The 14,172-nt window shown below is 39.9% G+C and overlaps 1 protein-coding gene across 1 annotated transcript in view; it reads right to left on the bottom strand.

Annotated features, from left to right (window-relative positions):
* Positions 1-14,172, bottom strand: part of megf11 (multiple EGF-like-domains 11) — a 131,973-nt gene that overhangs the window by 27,764 nt on the left and 90,037 nt on the right. The window contains exons 11-13 of the mRNA XM_041794645.1: positions 10,541-10,753; positions 9,899-10,073; positions 370-490 (exon numbers count right to left, since the gene is read on the bottom strand). Of these exons, the coding sequence (XP_041650579.1) occupies positions 370-490; positions 9,899-10,073; positions 10,541-10,753 (509 nt within the window). The remainder of the gene's footprint in view (positions 1-369; positions 491-9,898; positions 10,074-10,540; positions 10,754-14,172) is intronic.

The following is a 14,172-nucleotide window of genomic DNA, read 5'->3' as shown; positions in this document are numbered from 1 at the left end:
TCAGCAGGGACACACAGACGGAATCCCTGCGCAACAAAAAAGTTAATATATCAGCAACATATTGGCTGATGTTGATTAATCTGTGATACGCTATAATCGGCCCGATTAATCGGCCCGCCGATCTCTACTATAAACCCCTCAAACAGATCAGATTTGTGTGACCATCAGTATAAAATTTGTTTTCAGTGTCAAATTGAAAAATATTCCTTAATCTGTATGAGGTCCTCCACCCTTAAAGTATTAATAATACTAGTCCAAATTTATCTATTAATCATGTTTTAGCTCAGCACAGAGTATGATGTTCGTGTTATAGAAATACTTCCTCCAGCATCCCCATCTGAATCTGACTTCTAACATCCTTGACTGTACCTTCCCTGCAGACGCAGGAGCCATCGACTGAGGAGCAGGATGCGTGATTGTGGCAGGAGCAGGTGGACATGCAGCTTGGTCCGTACAGACCAGGAGGACAGGCTGTAGCGCAGTCCTCACCCTGAGGAGAAGATAGAGAAAAAAATAATTACGCAAAGAATCATCATTGCAATAAAGGCTGACCCTGGCAGACCTAAATTAGGAATAATAAAGTCTGCACAGATGTGGCCAGACAGACAGGCAAGGTTCACGCCACTGCATGGTAGCTTATTGAAGTGCTTATGTAGACCAGTAATATCTTATCTATGCACAGAATGGAGAAAAGCAAAGGCAAAAATGAATGCTAGAGCCTTAATTTAGAGGATAGTACTCATTGAAACCCACTAAAGTGGCCCTCCCAGATCCCGTTTATGCACTCCATGTATGATAGCACCTACTTCTAGATTAACTTTGCTTTTCTAAACAATGCTCCACACATCTCTACATTTTTGCCAATGGATCAGACTCACAGGTGATCTCCACAATCTTCGAACAATTACAGATCCATTTCAAAACGTCCGTTCCTCAGTAAAGTGTTGGAGAAAGTAGTCCTCAGTCAGTTCATTCCATACCTTAACAATAAAAAATCTTTGAAAAATTTCAGTCAGGTTTTCAGGCTCACCACAGCACAGAACTGCTTTGTTTAGGGTCATCAATGATCTACTTGTAGTAGCTGACAATGGCATCTCCACAGTTCTCGTCCTCTTAGACTTCAGTGCTGCCTTTGACACAGTAGATCACAACATACTTATCCACCACCTGCAGCACTGGGTTGGAGTTTCAGGAGCCACCCTAAACTGGTTTCAGTCCTGCCTCACAAATAGAATTTTTTCAGTTTCACTTAACAATTCTTCATCCACCTCTGCCCCTCTGTCGTAGGGTTCCCCAAGGTTCGGTCCTAGGGTCCCTCCTGTTCTCCATCTACATGCTTCCCTTAGGTAAAATTTTTCAGGAACACAACATTTCATTTCACTGCTATGCAGACGATACCCAGTTACAGCTCCCCCTTCAACCAAATGACCAAACCAGACCCACTTCCCTTACTAACTGTCTGGAGGATACCAGGGCATGGAGGACTAATAATTTCTTACAGTTAAATGAAAACAAAACAGAGGTCATCATGTTCCATCCTTCCAGCTCCACTAACACCACAGTGCCATCACTTGGTCAGCTATCAATTCACATCACATCTCACGCTAAAAACCTAAGAGTAGTTTTTGACAGTTACCTGAAATTTGACAAGCACAGTACAGTACAGTCATCAAATGTAGTTTCTTTCGACTCAGGATCATTTCCAAGATTAGGACATTCATTTCACATGATGACTTAGAAAAAGTCATCCATGCCTTGATATCCTCCAGACTTGACTACCGCAATTCACTTTATTTTGGCATCAATCAGTCTTTTATACACCGCTTACAACTTGTCCACAATGCTGCTGCATGACTCCTCTGCAGATGTATAACTATACTTGTTGAAAAATGAACCAATGCCAAAGAGGGAAAAAAGAGAAAAGTTTTGAAGTACCTGGCTGTCCACTTGAGGCGAGGTACAAAATTCATGGAATCCCCACTTCAGTCCACATTAACATGCCCATGTTTACAGCAGAAATAAACCTGATTACTGTCTGGTTTTGGTCTGTAATGCACCTCTCTTTACTCATAAAAACTGTACTGGGGAGGATTCTTTATATCAAGGTCAAGATCAATATTTTGCAGAAAAATATTTGCACACTTTAAATGTGTTGCAGGGAGGTCACAACTCCATTTCTTTGCCTGTTACTAAATCTACTGAAAGTTGGGTTGAGTCATTAGATATGGCGGTCACCATCCTTGGATTTCTTATCTTCTCTTTAGGAACCAGACGGTTTCTACATTTTTTTACATTGTCTATGGACCAGATCCTTCTCCATCTCATGCCAACCAATCTATTACCTTAACTGGCCTTCTGCCCCACAAGCGTAATGTCATTAGATTTTAAGTTATTATTCATGCTGCAGTGATACAGGAAATTTTTAGACACCAGTGAGGGGAACCACCAACAATGACTAAACCTAGACACCTAGATTGCAGTAGTGCGCACCAATAGTCTTTTCTGTTACTTTAAAAAAACTGGAGGGCAATTCTTTGTTTATTTCTGATTGTCGAAGTACACAACTGACAGTCTCTGTGTCCCATTTCAGGGGCTGCATCCTTTACAGGGTACATGTAAATATCTGTAACATCATATGTTGCATGGAAGGTAGGAATGGGGTTTTACAGTAATTTCAGTACTTCTACAACCTGATGTTCATGGACATGTGGGGAAGGAACCACAGGCCAGATTTGAACCTGGGCTGTCACACAAAGAGCTGCCAGTGTCCCACTATATTTTGTGTGGTGTGCTACTCCCCACTATTGCAAATCCCAGTTCCAAATGAAATAACAAGACAGGAAAACGTAACTGAGGGTTATTACTTGTGCCTAAACTGTGCAAATGTAAAGAAAACGTGGAGCTCTGTAATACTACAGAGACAGCTCAGAATTTATTTTGCTGTCAAATTAACCACAGACCAAAACACAAGACTTTGAGACAAACAGTGTATTCTGTTCTAATGGATTAAAGAGAAACCACCAACAGTAACCCAGTGGTACAGAGAGCTATACAAAGTTAGACCAATGGAAAGCATCTCTTCTACATTAAAGAGGAACGACACATTTTTTAAAATTTGGAAACTGTTCTACTTCACTTACAATTTTTAAATTACAGATTAACTTTTGGTAACTGTCTCATAATAATAATAATGATCATTTAAAGTGAAAAGAACTGAACTGACTGAAATTATTACCCTCTCCTGTTGTTTTGTGAAATGTTTTACCCTTTTTCCTTCTATGAAAATGATGAAATACTGGTATCATACTAGAATGCTGTTGGTCTCTTTGTTGTGTGAGTATTACAGTAGTTTTGAAACATACATGCAATGTGATATTTAATGGCAGTGAGTCTTGATCTTGGTGTTGTCTTGTCATGATGTCATCGTTATGTTGTGTATTTGTTTTGTTGAGTTCTGTATTATTTCTGAAAACTAATAAAATTTTCAAAAAAGTGAAGAGTAGTACAGATTCAATGGAGAGATCAGTCCAAAAGTCTATATGAGAGTCTTATTTATTTTCCTTATTCATCTGTTTCATACTCAGCTGTTAACTTAATGGGATCATATCAAATCATCAGCTTCAATATTAGCAGGCTAATCTTCTCAGCACGGGCATAATCACAAATAAAATGTGTAAACTGGTGCAAACAGGAGTAGTCGTTTGATGCCTTTTGAGTCATCGTGTTTGCTCGGAGTTACCACAGCTGTCATAAAGCAGGTGTTGCTATGCTAATAAAGCCTGAGTAATTGAGAGAGAAGTCATACCTCTGTGTAGTTTACTATTTTTTTCCTTTTTATTATATCTTACCAAGTAAAACATTTAAACTTTATGAATCAGAATACTGTAACATTTAACAGCATGCTCACTGTGTAAGTAATGAAACGTTACTTGAAAAATGACGATCACATCTGGTACTCGCAACATTCCCGAATGGAGGGCTGTCCCATTTCAAAGGCTTAACATATCCATACAGCAATAATGAATTAAATCTGACAGTCCAAATAGGCTGGTGGATTGTCAAGAGGCCAAGTAATACAACTTCAAATGCAAGTAACTGGTTTTGACCCGAGAGAAAAATTTATTTATACAACCAATACTTAAGTTAACCAACAAAAAGGGCCTCAAAATGTCAAACAATCTTAAAATCATAGCTGAGTTAAATGATGCTAGTTATATTAGCTTGCTAAAGTGTAGCTGTTCAGTTTGCCAGGGGGCAGGGGAAATGCTCATAAATGAAAGGATTAGGGCAGGGACAGCTGGCTGTAGACCAGGTTGCCTTATTTCGGATCAACCTGAGAGATCTACACCGGGTCCTTCAGAAGATGCTTCCCTTAAAGTAAGACAAAGCTGGTGGTAAGGATCAGGTCTTTGACTGCTAATTAGCGTCTCCTACTGGTAGGTTCAGATGCCAGTTCAAAGGAGGGAAATATTGAAAATTTCCTGAGAAAGTTCTTTGTGAAGCAGCTGACAACACTATGCATATCAGAGGAAAGCACATGGCTGTCTACACTCTCTTTAGGCCAGCTGTGGGAGTCAGCAGAACAAAAGAATGAAAATATGACAAACTCATACCCCAAGAAAAAAGAGGGGGTTGTGTAAAATCTAAAAAATAAACTCCATGGTGAACTGGGTCAACAGGGAAACAGCAGGATCTCAGAGACATCCCTGACAGACTGCGGCAGGCTCTCAATCTACTATTAATAAGCACACCGATGGGTGATAGACAGCCATGCTTGCACACTCTTTATGCTCCCTACCTTTGCATTAGAGTTAACTATCTGGTAAAAGACATGGAATATACCCCATCCCTGTCCACCTCTGCAGCCCGCAGTCATTAGAATCTCCCTGCTTTCGAGGCTGAGCACAGCCCACCACCTTGGCTAGTCTCGTCCCTCTCTAAGCAGGAGATCACAGCCAGTCTGTAGATCCTCACACCCTCCCTTTCCAAAGCTGCTGTTGAGTGACAGGTGACACAATGATTTAGAGTTCCAATTAGCGGCTCAGAGGAGTCCTGAGTGGCTCTTGCTTCGCTCACCAGAGCACCGGGGGACTGCTGGCTGCTCACTGCTCTCATTATCATTTTGAACTGAGTTTAAACAGGAGGCAGGAGGAGATGTGCCAATGGACGCCAGGGGCAGAACACACATCTTAAAACATCTCTCCTCCCCGTACACCACATGAAAGCGCCCGGCTGTGAATGAAATTTTTATCAATCGGTTGCAATAACCTTTGTTCTACTGAAAATGACAGCTTCAAGACTGCTAACAATAGCAGTTCAGTTACAGTTGTTAAGTGTGGAGAGAAGTTGGACCAGCCGGGGTGGGGGTGGGGTGGGGCTCTGGTGGAGGGCTGAAGGTGGGTGAAAGTGGAGGCGGGGTTCTGTCTGTCTTCAGAGCAAAGGCAATTTACTGGTGACTGGACTCATGGATAAAACGTCATGCAGCCACAAATGACCACATGGATTTTGCGCCATCCTTGACTGCATCACACTCCACTTGGTTACACCCTCATGGTGCAGAGACCGGTGGTTGGTCTGCTCTCAAGAGGGGGAAAGGCAGCTCTCTCATTAGCCAACTGATTCATATTCCTTCTGAGCTGCGAAGGAAAGAAGTCTGTATGTGGAGAATCATTATTAATACACGGGCTGTCAGTCCATTGCACGAGAGCGGCAGAACCTTACATAACGACACAGCTAACCAGACCTTAGGAAGCCAGGTCGTCCTTGACTGAGGCTCTAAATTCATACCTATTAGTATCCTAATGTAATTGAAGAGCATTTTTTTCCCCAGAAAGCCTCTCGCTGACACAACATTGATCAGCCTGGTATCCATCGAGACTAGATGCAAATGGCAACACTAATTACCAATCAGTCTCACTCCTTAACAGTTCATCTAACTGCTGGATGAGTGACTGCAGTTTAAAATTCATGCAGCAAGACACCAAATGAACCCCTGAACCCTTTGATGAGGCTGGAAAGCCCTGAGAGATGGGAAAATGATTTGTTTTCCACCACCTACAAAGGGAAGGCTGGAATCTATTTCGAATGCAGTCATATTTCAGATTGAGCCAAATCAACAGAATCTGTGGAAACTGTAAGCATCAAGGGAGGAAAAGTGACTGTGAGTGCATGCTGCTGATGGAGCAGGACAATGCCTGAATAGGTAACATGTAATCACTTTGTCCCTGTCAAAAAGAGCATGTCCAATTACTAGAGCTAAATCAAGCGTGCAGGCTCCAACACTTTGCTTGGTTTGCCCCCCAATGGGAGTCCTGAACAAAGATGCAGCAGGGAGGCTTAGTCCTATCAGCTGTCCCCCGGGGAAGTGACTCCAGCGGCAATCACAACCTCAATGCCATCATCAGCGACGTTTTAAAGGCCAAAGTGTGTTTTAATGATCATGCACCATGCAAGTAAAAATAAGTGAGTTAGAAATGTAGCGCTGTGATCATGACTCTTTAACTCTGTTGTTTGCACAGCAGCAGCTTTGTAAAAAAGTTGTTTTTAACTACCAAGAGTATGCCTCCTCCCTTCTCCTTTCAACACATACACTACACTCACAAACACACCAATCCTCCATATGAGGTGTGTCTGCTCCCATCTGACTGCCTCCTTTTCTATCCAGCTCTTGCCCTCTAGGTCTGTTTAATGGATCTGGCAGCCCTTCCCAGCAGCCGCCAAAGAGAACAGGTGGAGCAAATTAAGACACAGTCTGCGGCCCTGCTCGCGAGCTCAATTCACCACAGTGGCCCGCTGTAAGACACAGGCAATTTCCACTGAAATGTAATGTTGGCAGAAATGTACCCTCTTGGTCTCAGTTGCTCTGTAACTCCAGATTGCAAGACAAGAAATACAATGGGTAAACTGATTGAAGTTGGGCAACTAATTTGACAGAAGCAGACAATATGGCTGCACAAAATCTACTCAGTAGAAAAGGAATATAGGTCAAAGACTTCTCTCTTTGATTTGGAATTTTCATCTCATGTTTCTTGCAACCTATCTTTGCCATGCAACAGGTTATTGCCTATCTTCTGTGATAGAAAACTACAAAAACTGATCATAAATGTCTGCAAAGTTCTGCATGAGAGACTAAATCATTTTGCAAGGAGTTTCTAGAGATGCAATCTAACACATCCATAATAAGGCATTAATAAAACAGCTCACCTTGCGTCTGCCTTTCTGTGTACCAAAAGCTTCTACAGTAACCCTGGGACCGCATCCAGAACTTTACAGCCACAATGACGCAAACATTTTTACTAGAGCCACAAATAACATGCAAGATAAATCAAAGCCACAACCTTCACCAGCAATGTTCAAAACGTGGGAGGATTTTACAGGATGAGGTGTGAGTTAAAATATAGAAACCATACCGAAGCCCTTATTGGGATCTACACTGTCATTTAATGAAGTTACAGGTTTTTGAAAGGATAACAGAGATTACAAGGAGCAAGGTTACAAAGATAATTAACCTATGGCAGCTCCATGAAAAATGAATGTTACTGCTAGCATAATGATGAGATGACACTCTGTAATTATAGCGGTGATTAAATCAAAATAGAGAGCAAAGTGGCAACATGTTAGATAATGATGGGGGGGGGTTTAATGTGTTTTAAATGTGTTTTGTGATTATATCTGTCTTTTTTATTGTCTGTGTCAATCAAGTGTTTCATTTTCTTTTTGTCCTCTTTCAATGCTTTACTCTCCTCAGCAAATGCTGACCTGGCTTTGGGAAACGTATGGACAAAATGGACAAAATAACATCCCTTTAGAGGTGAAGCAAAAATAAGTAGAGCTCCCCCTGCTGGCTGGCTTAAATCATGTTGACACATAGGGCCTGTATCAACCCTTTAAAATGAAAATTCATAACAAATACATTTTTCTCGAACCCCATTTCTGTCGCAAACATAGTTACTATCATTATGATCAATATCCATGTAGTCATTTTACGAGGTATTTTTTGTTTCAACTGACCTATCGCTAAGCCCCGGCCCCTTAGCTCACTCAAAAAATCAGCATGCTGCCCAAGTTAACATTAATAATTTTCAGTTGGGTGGGCTTTTATGACAAAACTTGGCTATATGGGATACTTGTTGGGGGTGAGACCCAAAAGGGACAGATAATGTTAACATCATGCACATTTTGAAATTACATTCAAACAGGCTACTATTCACTTTTTGTTTTATTTATTCATGTTGATATTTAAATACCACTCAAGACCCAAAAATTACCTTTATGTGAAGCTGTCTTCAATCAAATCAGGTCATTTTACACCCTGCAGGCTTGAATGTACATCTCAGTCAGTCTGCTGCTGTCAAAGACTCAAACTAAGGAAAATTTGTCCAGAAATATATCTTTAATAGTATTTCTAAGCACAGATTTAAGTTTAAATATGTTTTTTGAGAGGCTTATTTTCTTTCTGTGAACTAAAAGGATTTTTAAATTTTAATTTTAGTTATTTATTTACTTTTAGTTAACTATAATAACCTTTATTCAGACTCTTTGCAAAAAACACTTGAACTTCAGCTCAGATGCCTCCCATTTCTCTTGATCTTTGCTGAGATGTTTCTACACTTTGATTGGGGTCCACTTGTGGGCATGATTTGGAAAGATAAACACCTCTCTATAGAAGGAGTCACAGCTGACAATGCATATCAGAGCAAAAAACCTAGCCATGAGGTCAAAGGGACTGCCTGCAGAGCTCAAAGACATCACTCTTACAAGGCACAGATCTAGGAAAGGTTCCCAAGAGCACAGTAGCCTCCATAATTCTCAACTGGAAGAAGTCTAACACAGCCAGGACTCTTCCATGAGCTGGTCATCTAACCAAACTGAGCAATTAAAGGAGAAACGCTTTAGTAAGAGAGGTGACCAAGAACCCGATGGTCACTCTTGATGAACTCCAGAGATCCTGTGTGGTGACTAGACAAAGTTCCAAAAGGGCAACCATCACTGCGGTCTTCCATTGATCTGGGCTTATGGCAGCTCAGTGCCAACACATGAAAGTCCGCTTGGAGTTCACAAAAACAGTCCTCTTCTATCTGGATATCTTGCACCAGTTTTGATTTTACCCCATGCACACCATTAGACCATTTTTCAAAGTTATAACAAAAAAGTCAACAAAACTGCTGAAAAATGACAATTCTATAATGGTCCAAGTACATTTTGGAGATACAAGAAATGTGATTTGCATGTGGTACTGGAGGACAGGGCTTAGCAACAGGTAAACTAATTATGCGATATGAAATAGAGCAGATGTAATGAATGTTATAACTGACAGCTCTGATGACTAATGTGGCTCCAGCAGCATTCCCAGGCAGATTAGCAGAATACAGGAGGAAAGATGAGAGAAAATGTAAGAAAACTAACAAAGCAGTCAGTGAACTTTCAATCAATCATGACTTATTGCTCCAAACAGACAAAAATCTGTTCTACAGATGACTGTACCAACCTGTGGGGTCTTTGAATTTTTATCAGCAAGTTAAATGTGTGTAATGGTTAGCACAAGGGATGTGGCATCCATTCTTCAGCACTGCTTCTGCACATGCTTTGACTGCAAATGATCTCATCACAAGAGATCAATATGTCAGCACCCGTTGGGTAAAGTGTTAGCTTTACTTTTGTACAACAAAATGACATGAAGATGTGTTGTCCGTATTTTCCCTACACATAGTCAATTTTTAAGATGGTTAATATAATTCTTTTGGCTTTTGTATCATGTTGACTCTCAAAGAAAGGATATTTTTGTCAAGTGGGAAAAAAACATGAACTTATTCCATTGATATGGAATGGAAAAACCCAACAAAATGTCAACATTGTAGCAGCTTGTGATGTATGCACAATTATAGCAGTACAGACTCACCATGAACCCAGGGGCACATATACAGCCACCTGTGACAGGATGGCAGTCAGCGCCATTGGTGCAGCTGCAAGACAGCATGCATCCCTCTCCATAGTATCCAGGCGGACAGGTCTCATTACAGTAGAGCCCCGTCCATCCCGCTGAGCAGGTGCATTCACCAGAGAGCGGATGGCAGCTACAACATAATGAGAAAAAAAGGACAACAACAAGAAGAAAAAAGGAGAGGTGAAGTTTCAGCTGAGAGTATCAACACTTCATTGGTGAGTAGGGTCAAAGTGGGAAGTCTGCGCCAACAGCAATTCATCCATCTGTGTGTCTACGTGCTTGTTTCAGATAGATGAGGTGTCTCTTTTCTCCTTCGGTCTGTAATGACTTCTACGGTCGGTGCCCAACTCCAGCAGGAATCAGAGCATTAACATTGCATTAACTATGAATGCAGCTGAGAAATTATGAATGAAGCAAAGGTCGCGATTAAAAGCTAACTGGATGACATGGTGGTGGTGTCCAGACTGAGAATGAGAGCAGGCTTAGAGGGAAAAAAACTGAACTCATGAAGACTTTATTCATATAGAGCTGGGGGGGGGGGGGGGGGCGCTTCAGGGCTGCATGCTGTGTGTGGTATATCACTGATGACTCACTTACCTCACTGTGTTGCTGGTATTACAGGGGCAGTACTTGTCACAGATGTGACCGTAGAGGCCCGGAGGACAGAATCTCTCTCGGCAATTAGGACCTTTAAAGCCTGTTTCACACAGACAGGCTCCATTGATGTGGTGACACTTGGCTCCATTCTGACACTCACACTTCTGGTTACACTGCGGACCAAAGGTACCTACAGGACAGTCATCCTGGCACCTGGAGGAAAGTTACACCATCTTAAATTGGTGCTGTAAGAATGTCAAATATATTAAAAAATAGGAAAGATGAAGTTCAAAAAATACAAAGGTTAAAGCAGCAGAGCATTGGATATACTGAAACAACCACAGCTTAAACAATAATCCAATAAGGACATAAACAAATGGGTATGATGATTAAATATCATTTATTTAGAAGTAAATAAGTCAAATTTTCTTAACTGTGAATTTTTTCTTTTTTGTGTATTCCACATCATAATGTATTAACTTTCTAGTCTTAAAATTTCCAAAACTGTCACAGCTTTTTACTTTCTGAAACTTTTTCAAACTTTGGGGACAACTGAATCAGAAAATATGTTCAATTAATATACATCAAATGTTTAAAATTGAGAATAACAACTTAAGTTAAATATACATTTTTGTAAATTAAGGATCAAAAATCATTTTATCTATTATCAAAGATTATTTTGGGCCTTTCAGCCCTAGGATAACACACTAAACAGTGTTTGGACCCGGATTTGAACGTACGACCAGTGTGACCACGACTTCAGCCACAGGTGATTTTTAGAGCCTTTAAAAGAGTGCTGGGACACTTCTAATTTTCATCTCAGCACCCCTAATATAATTATGATAGAAAAAAATGCCCCAGCAGGTTTTTAAATTTGACAGAAACATTAGAAATATTCTTTTTTTTACTTGACTGAACAAAATGCTAACTTTTAAATGATAATACCATGCCAGGATGCAGAGGAAAACTAATTCTTTCCTTAAAGAAAATCCTATATAGGTAGATTTTTTAAATGAGATAATATGTATATTTAGGCTCTTTAACAAAACTGACATGTTGATTTGTGTTAGGAAAAGGTGTTATGTAATAGTAGTAGTAGTAGTATACAGTGTAGAGATACAGTGGGGCAAGTTCTGCATTCAAAACTTATTTGATATAACCCTGTTATGGTAATAGTATTAAAATATTGCTTAGCAATGACAAGCAGACTTATGGTATTGTAGAAGAAAAATATTTTTCATTTTTAATCAAATAAGTGATTTAGCAGTAGGATTGAACACTTGCAAGGACCTTTACATGAAACAATTTATTTATGAGTAGAGTACCTCTAAAGGCCTGACCCTAAAACTGCCCTGAATGAAGCCTCTGCATATGAACAACTGCTCCACCAACTGAGCTAAACCAATGCTCAATTTAAGGGCCTGTATCCACAGCTAGCATGTTTAAGGCCAACAGTGCTAATTTTCAATACAAAACCAGCTAAAAGCAGAATACTAACAACACTCTCGGCAGCTCTCAGTCGGAAACAGTTCAACTGGGAAACAGCGACATGCTGGACTTCTGACATGAGCTTCATGAACAGCAGTGGTGGAGCAATGCTGATGTAACTCATCTTTTCAGGGGTTTAGTTTCCAGGTCTACAGCTGCTGCAAATGCTATAACATATCAGTCTGCAAGTTTCTTATTTTTCCTGAATAAGTTAAATATTAAGTGCACCGAACTATTTATAAACAACTTTTTTGGACACTACAGAGAGAGGTGGAAGTCAGCTGTTGTAACTTAGCAATAATGAGCGCTGATAAGACGCATTCTGAATCTGAGGAGAATGGGCACTTTGGACACAGGCACTCATTCTTTAGTTATGTGTTACATCCTTCCAACACTGCTCTTAGTGCAACCTAAAATAAGACTTATGATATATAACAGAATCAAAATAGTTGTTTTAATTGCAAATCCTTTGTTCAATTATTTTGTGTTACGTGGGTAAAATTGGTCACTCTTGGTCACTTTTTCTCATAAATTTGTACATCTGAATGTAAAGGATGTGGATGGGACTAGGTGGGCGAGCTAGCGTTTGTATTATGCAATGTTTTAATTCTGTTTTGTATTGTTTATGTTGTATTTGTGTCCATCGGACCCCCTCGAAAAATAAGATGCTGAATCTCAAGGGGCTATCCTTGAAAAAATTCAAAATCATTTCAAAATTCTCAATATTTTTTATATAAACAGTTCTGGTCTGACTTTCAAAAAGTTGATTGTTTTAGAAGAACTTGTTTACCTTTTTTCTGGTTATTGATAGCCATGCTTTATTTATTTTGCACTGTTCTAAACCCAGGTGACAAGGCACTTTACAACAATAACTACATAAAAACACTACATAAAACAAAATTTGCAATATCAAAAACCATCATAAGGTCACGAAATGTTACGGGGAAAATACTTTGACAGTGATTCAGAATATAAGAACGCACATATAAGAAAGCACAAATAAAGCACAAAACTGTCACTAGTCAGCACTGGCTTCTCCTTTTAATTGTAAAGCTGATTTCTCTGTCTTTAAAGAGACAGAGAATGTTTTCAATCATTTAACTCCTCTCACTTTCACTTCTGCTGTTTTCTGCCTGTACAAATCAGCCAGTCTTTTCCGCCTGCAGCTGTTTAAAAATACAGCAGATAGACTCTTCACAGGTACCAAGAACAGAGACCATATCCCTCTCATCGCAGGTAACCAATAAAACACAGAAGTTACTGGTTTAACATAACTCTATGGACCAACACCGGGTTCATGTTAGAACTGCTCTTCTTACTGCAGTAAGGGTCCAAAAACTGAGAGATGAATTCGCGTTTTAGCATTTCTAAGTCCATCATCTCAAATTCTTTGGAAGGCATTTTCAGGTAGACGCCTGAAATACACTGGTACGTTTTATAGTATTACAGACTCTGTATTTGAAGTTGGTTTTGTTAGTATTTATTGTATGAACTCTTATGATGTTGGATGCTCAGGCACTTTATACAGTGTTACAGACTCTGTATTTTATTCCTAATCTTGATGTTTGTACATCAGTGTATGTTTGTGCTGTGTACGCTGCACTACTGCCCAAGGCAAATTTCCCCTCGGGGACAATAAAGTATATCTTATCTTATCTTAAATAAGGTCTGGAGTAAAAACAAGCATAAGAGATTTTAAATGTTTTGGTTACAGTATAAAATGCATCTGGAAGTTCCACACTTGTAAACTTTGAAGATTTTTCACATCTTACCAAAAGTGGTTGCTAAGTGGCTAACAAGGACTACAGAGTTTGTCAGGGATTTCAAACGTCTTAACGCTGAACATATAAACTCATATACAAGTCTGCCTTTCGTCTGGTGCATTTTCAGCTTAAACTACTTTGACTCTGAGTTTTTAATGTGGTGGTCACACTAGAAGAGAGGCAGATGGGCTTTGTGTTTTGTGAAATCTCCACTAAAAAACTGCATGCGCACGAACTTGTAAGTATGTCAAAGGGAACAGCTTTAATGCTCCTCTTATTGTGTTGTTGGCTTATCACCTCACATACACACCAGCACACAGAGATACTGAGCTCATATAAAGTTATCTGAGGAAAAACATTCCTTTCAATGCAAATTGCATT

Source organism: Cheilinus undulatus, linkage group 9, assembly GCF_018320785.1.
Source record: "Cheilinus undulatus linkage group 9, ASM1832078v1, whole genome shotgun sequence".
Lineage (NCBI taxonomy): Eukaryota > Metazoa > Chordata > Actinopteri > Labriformes > Labridae > Cheilinus > Cheilinus undulatus.
This window is presented reverse-complemented; position numbering and strand designations above follow the sequence as displayed.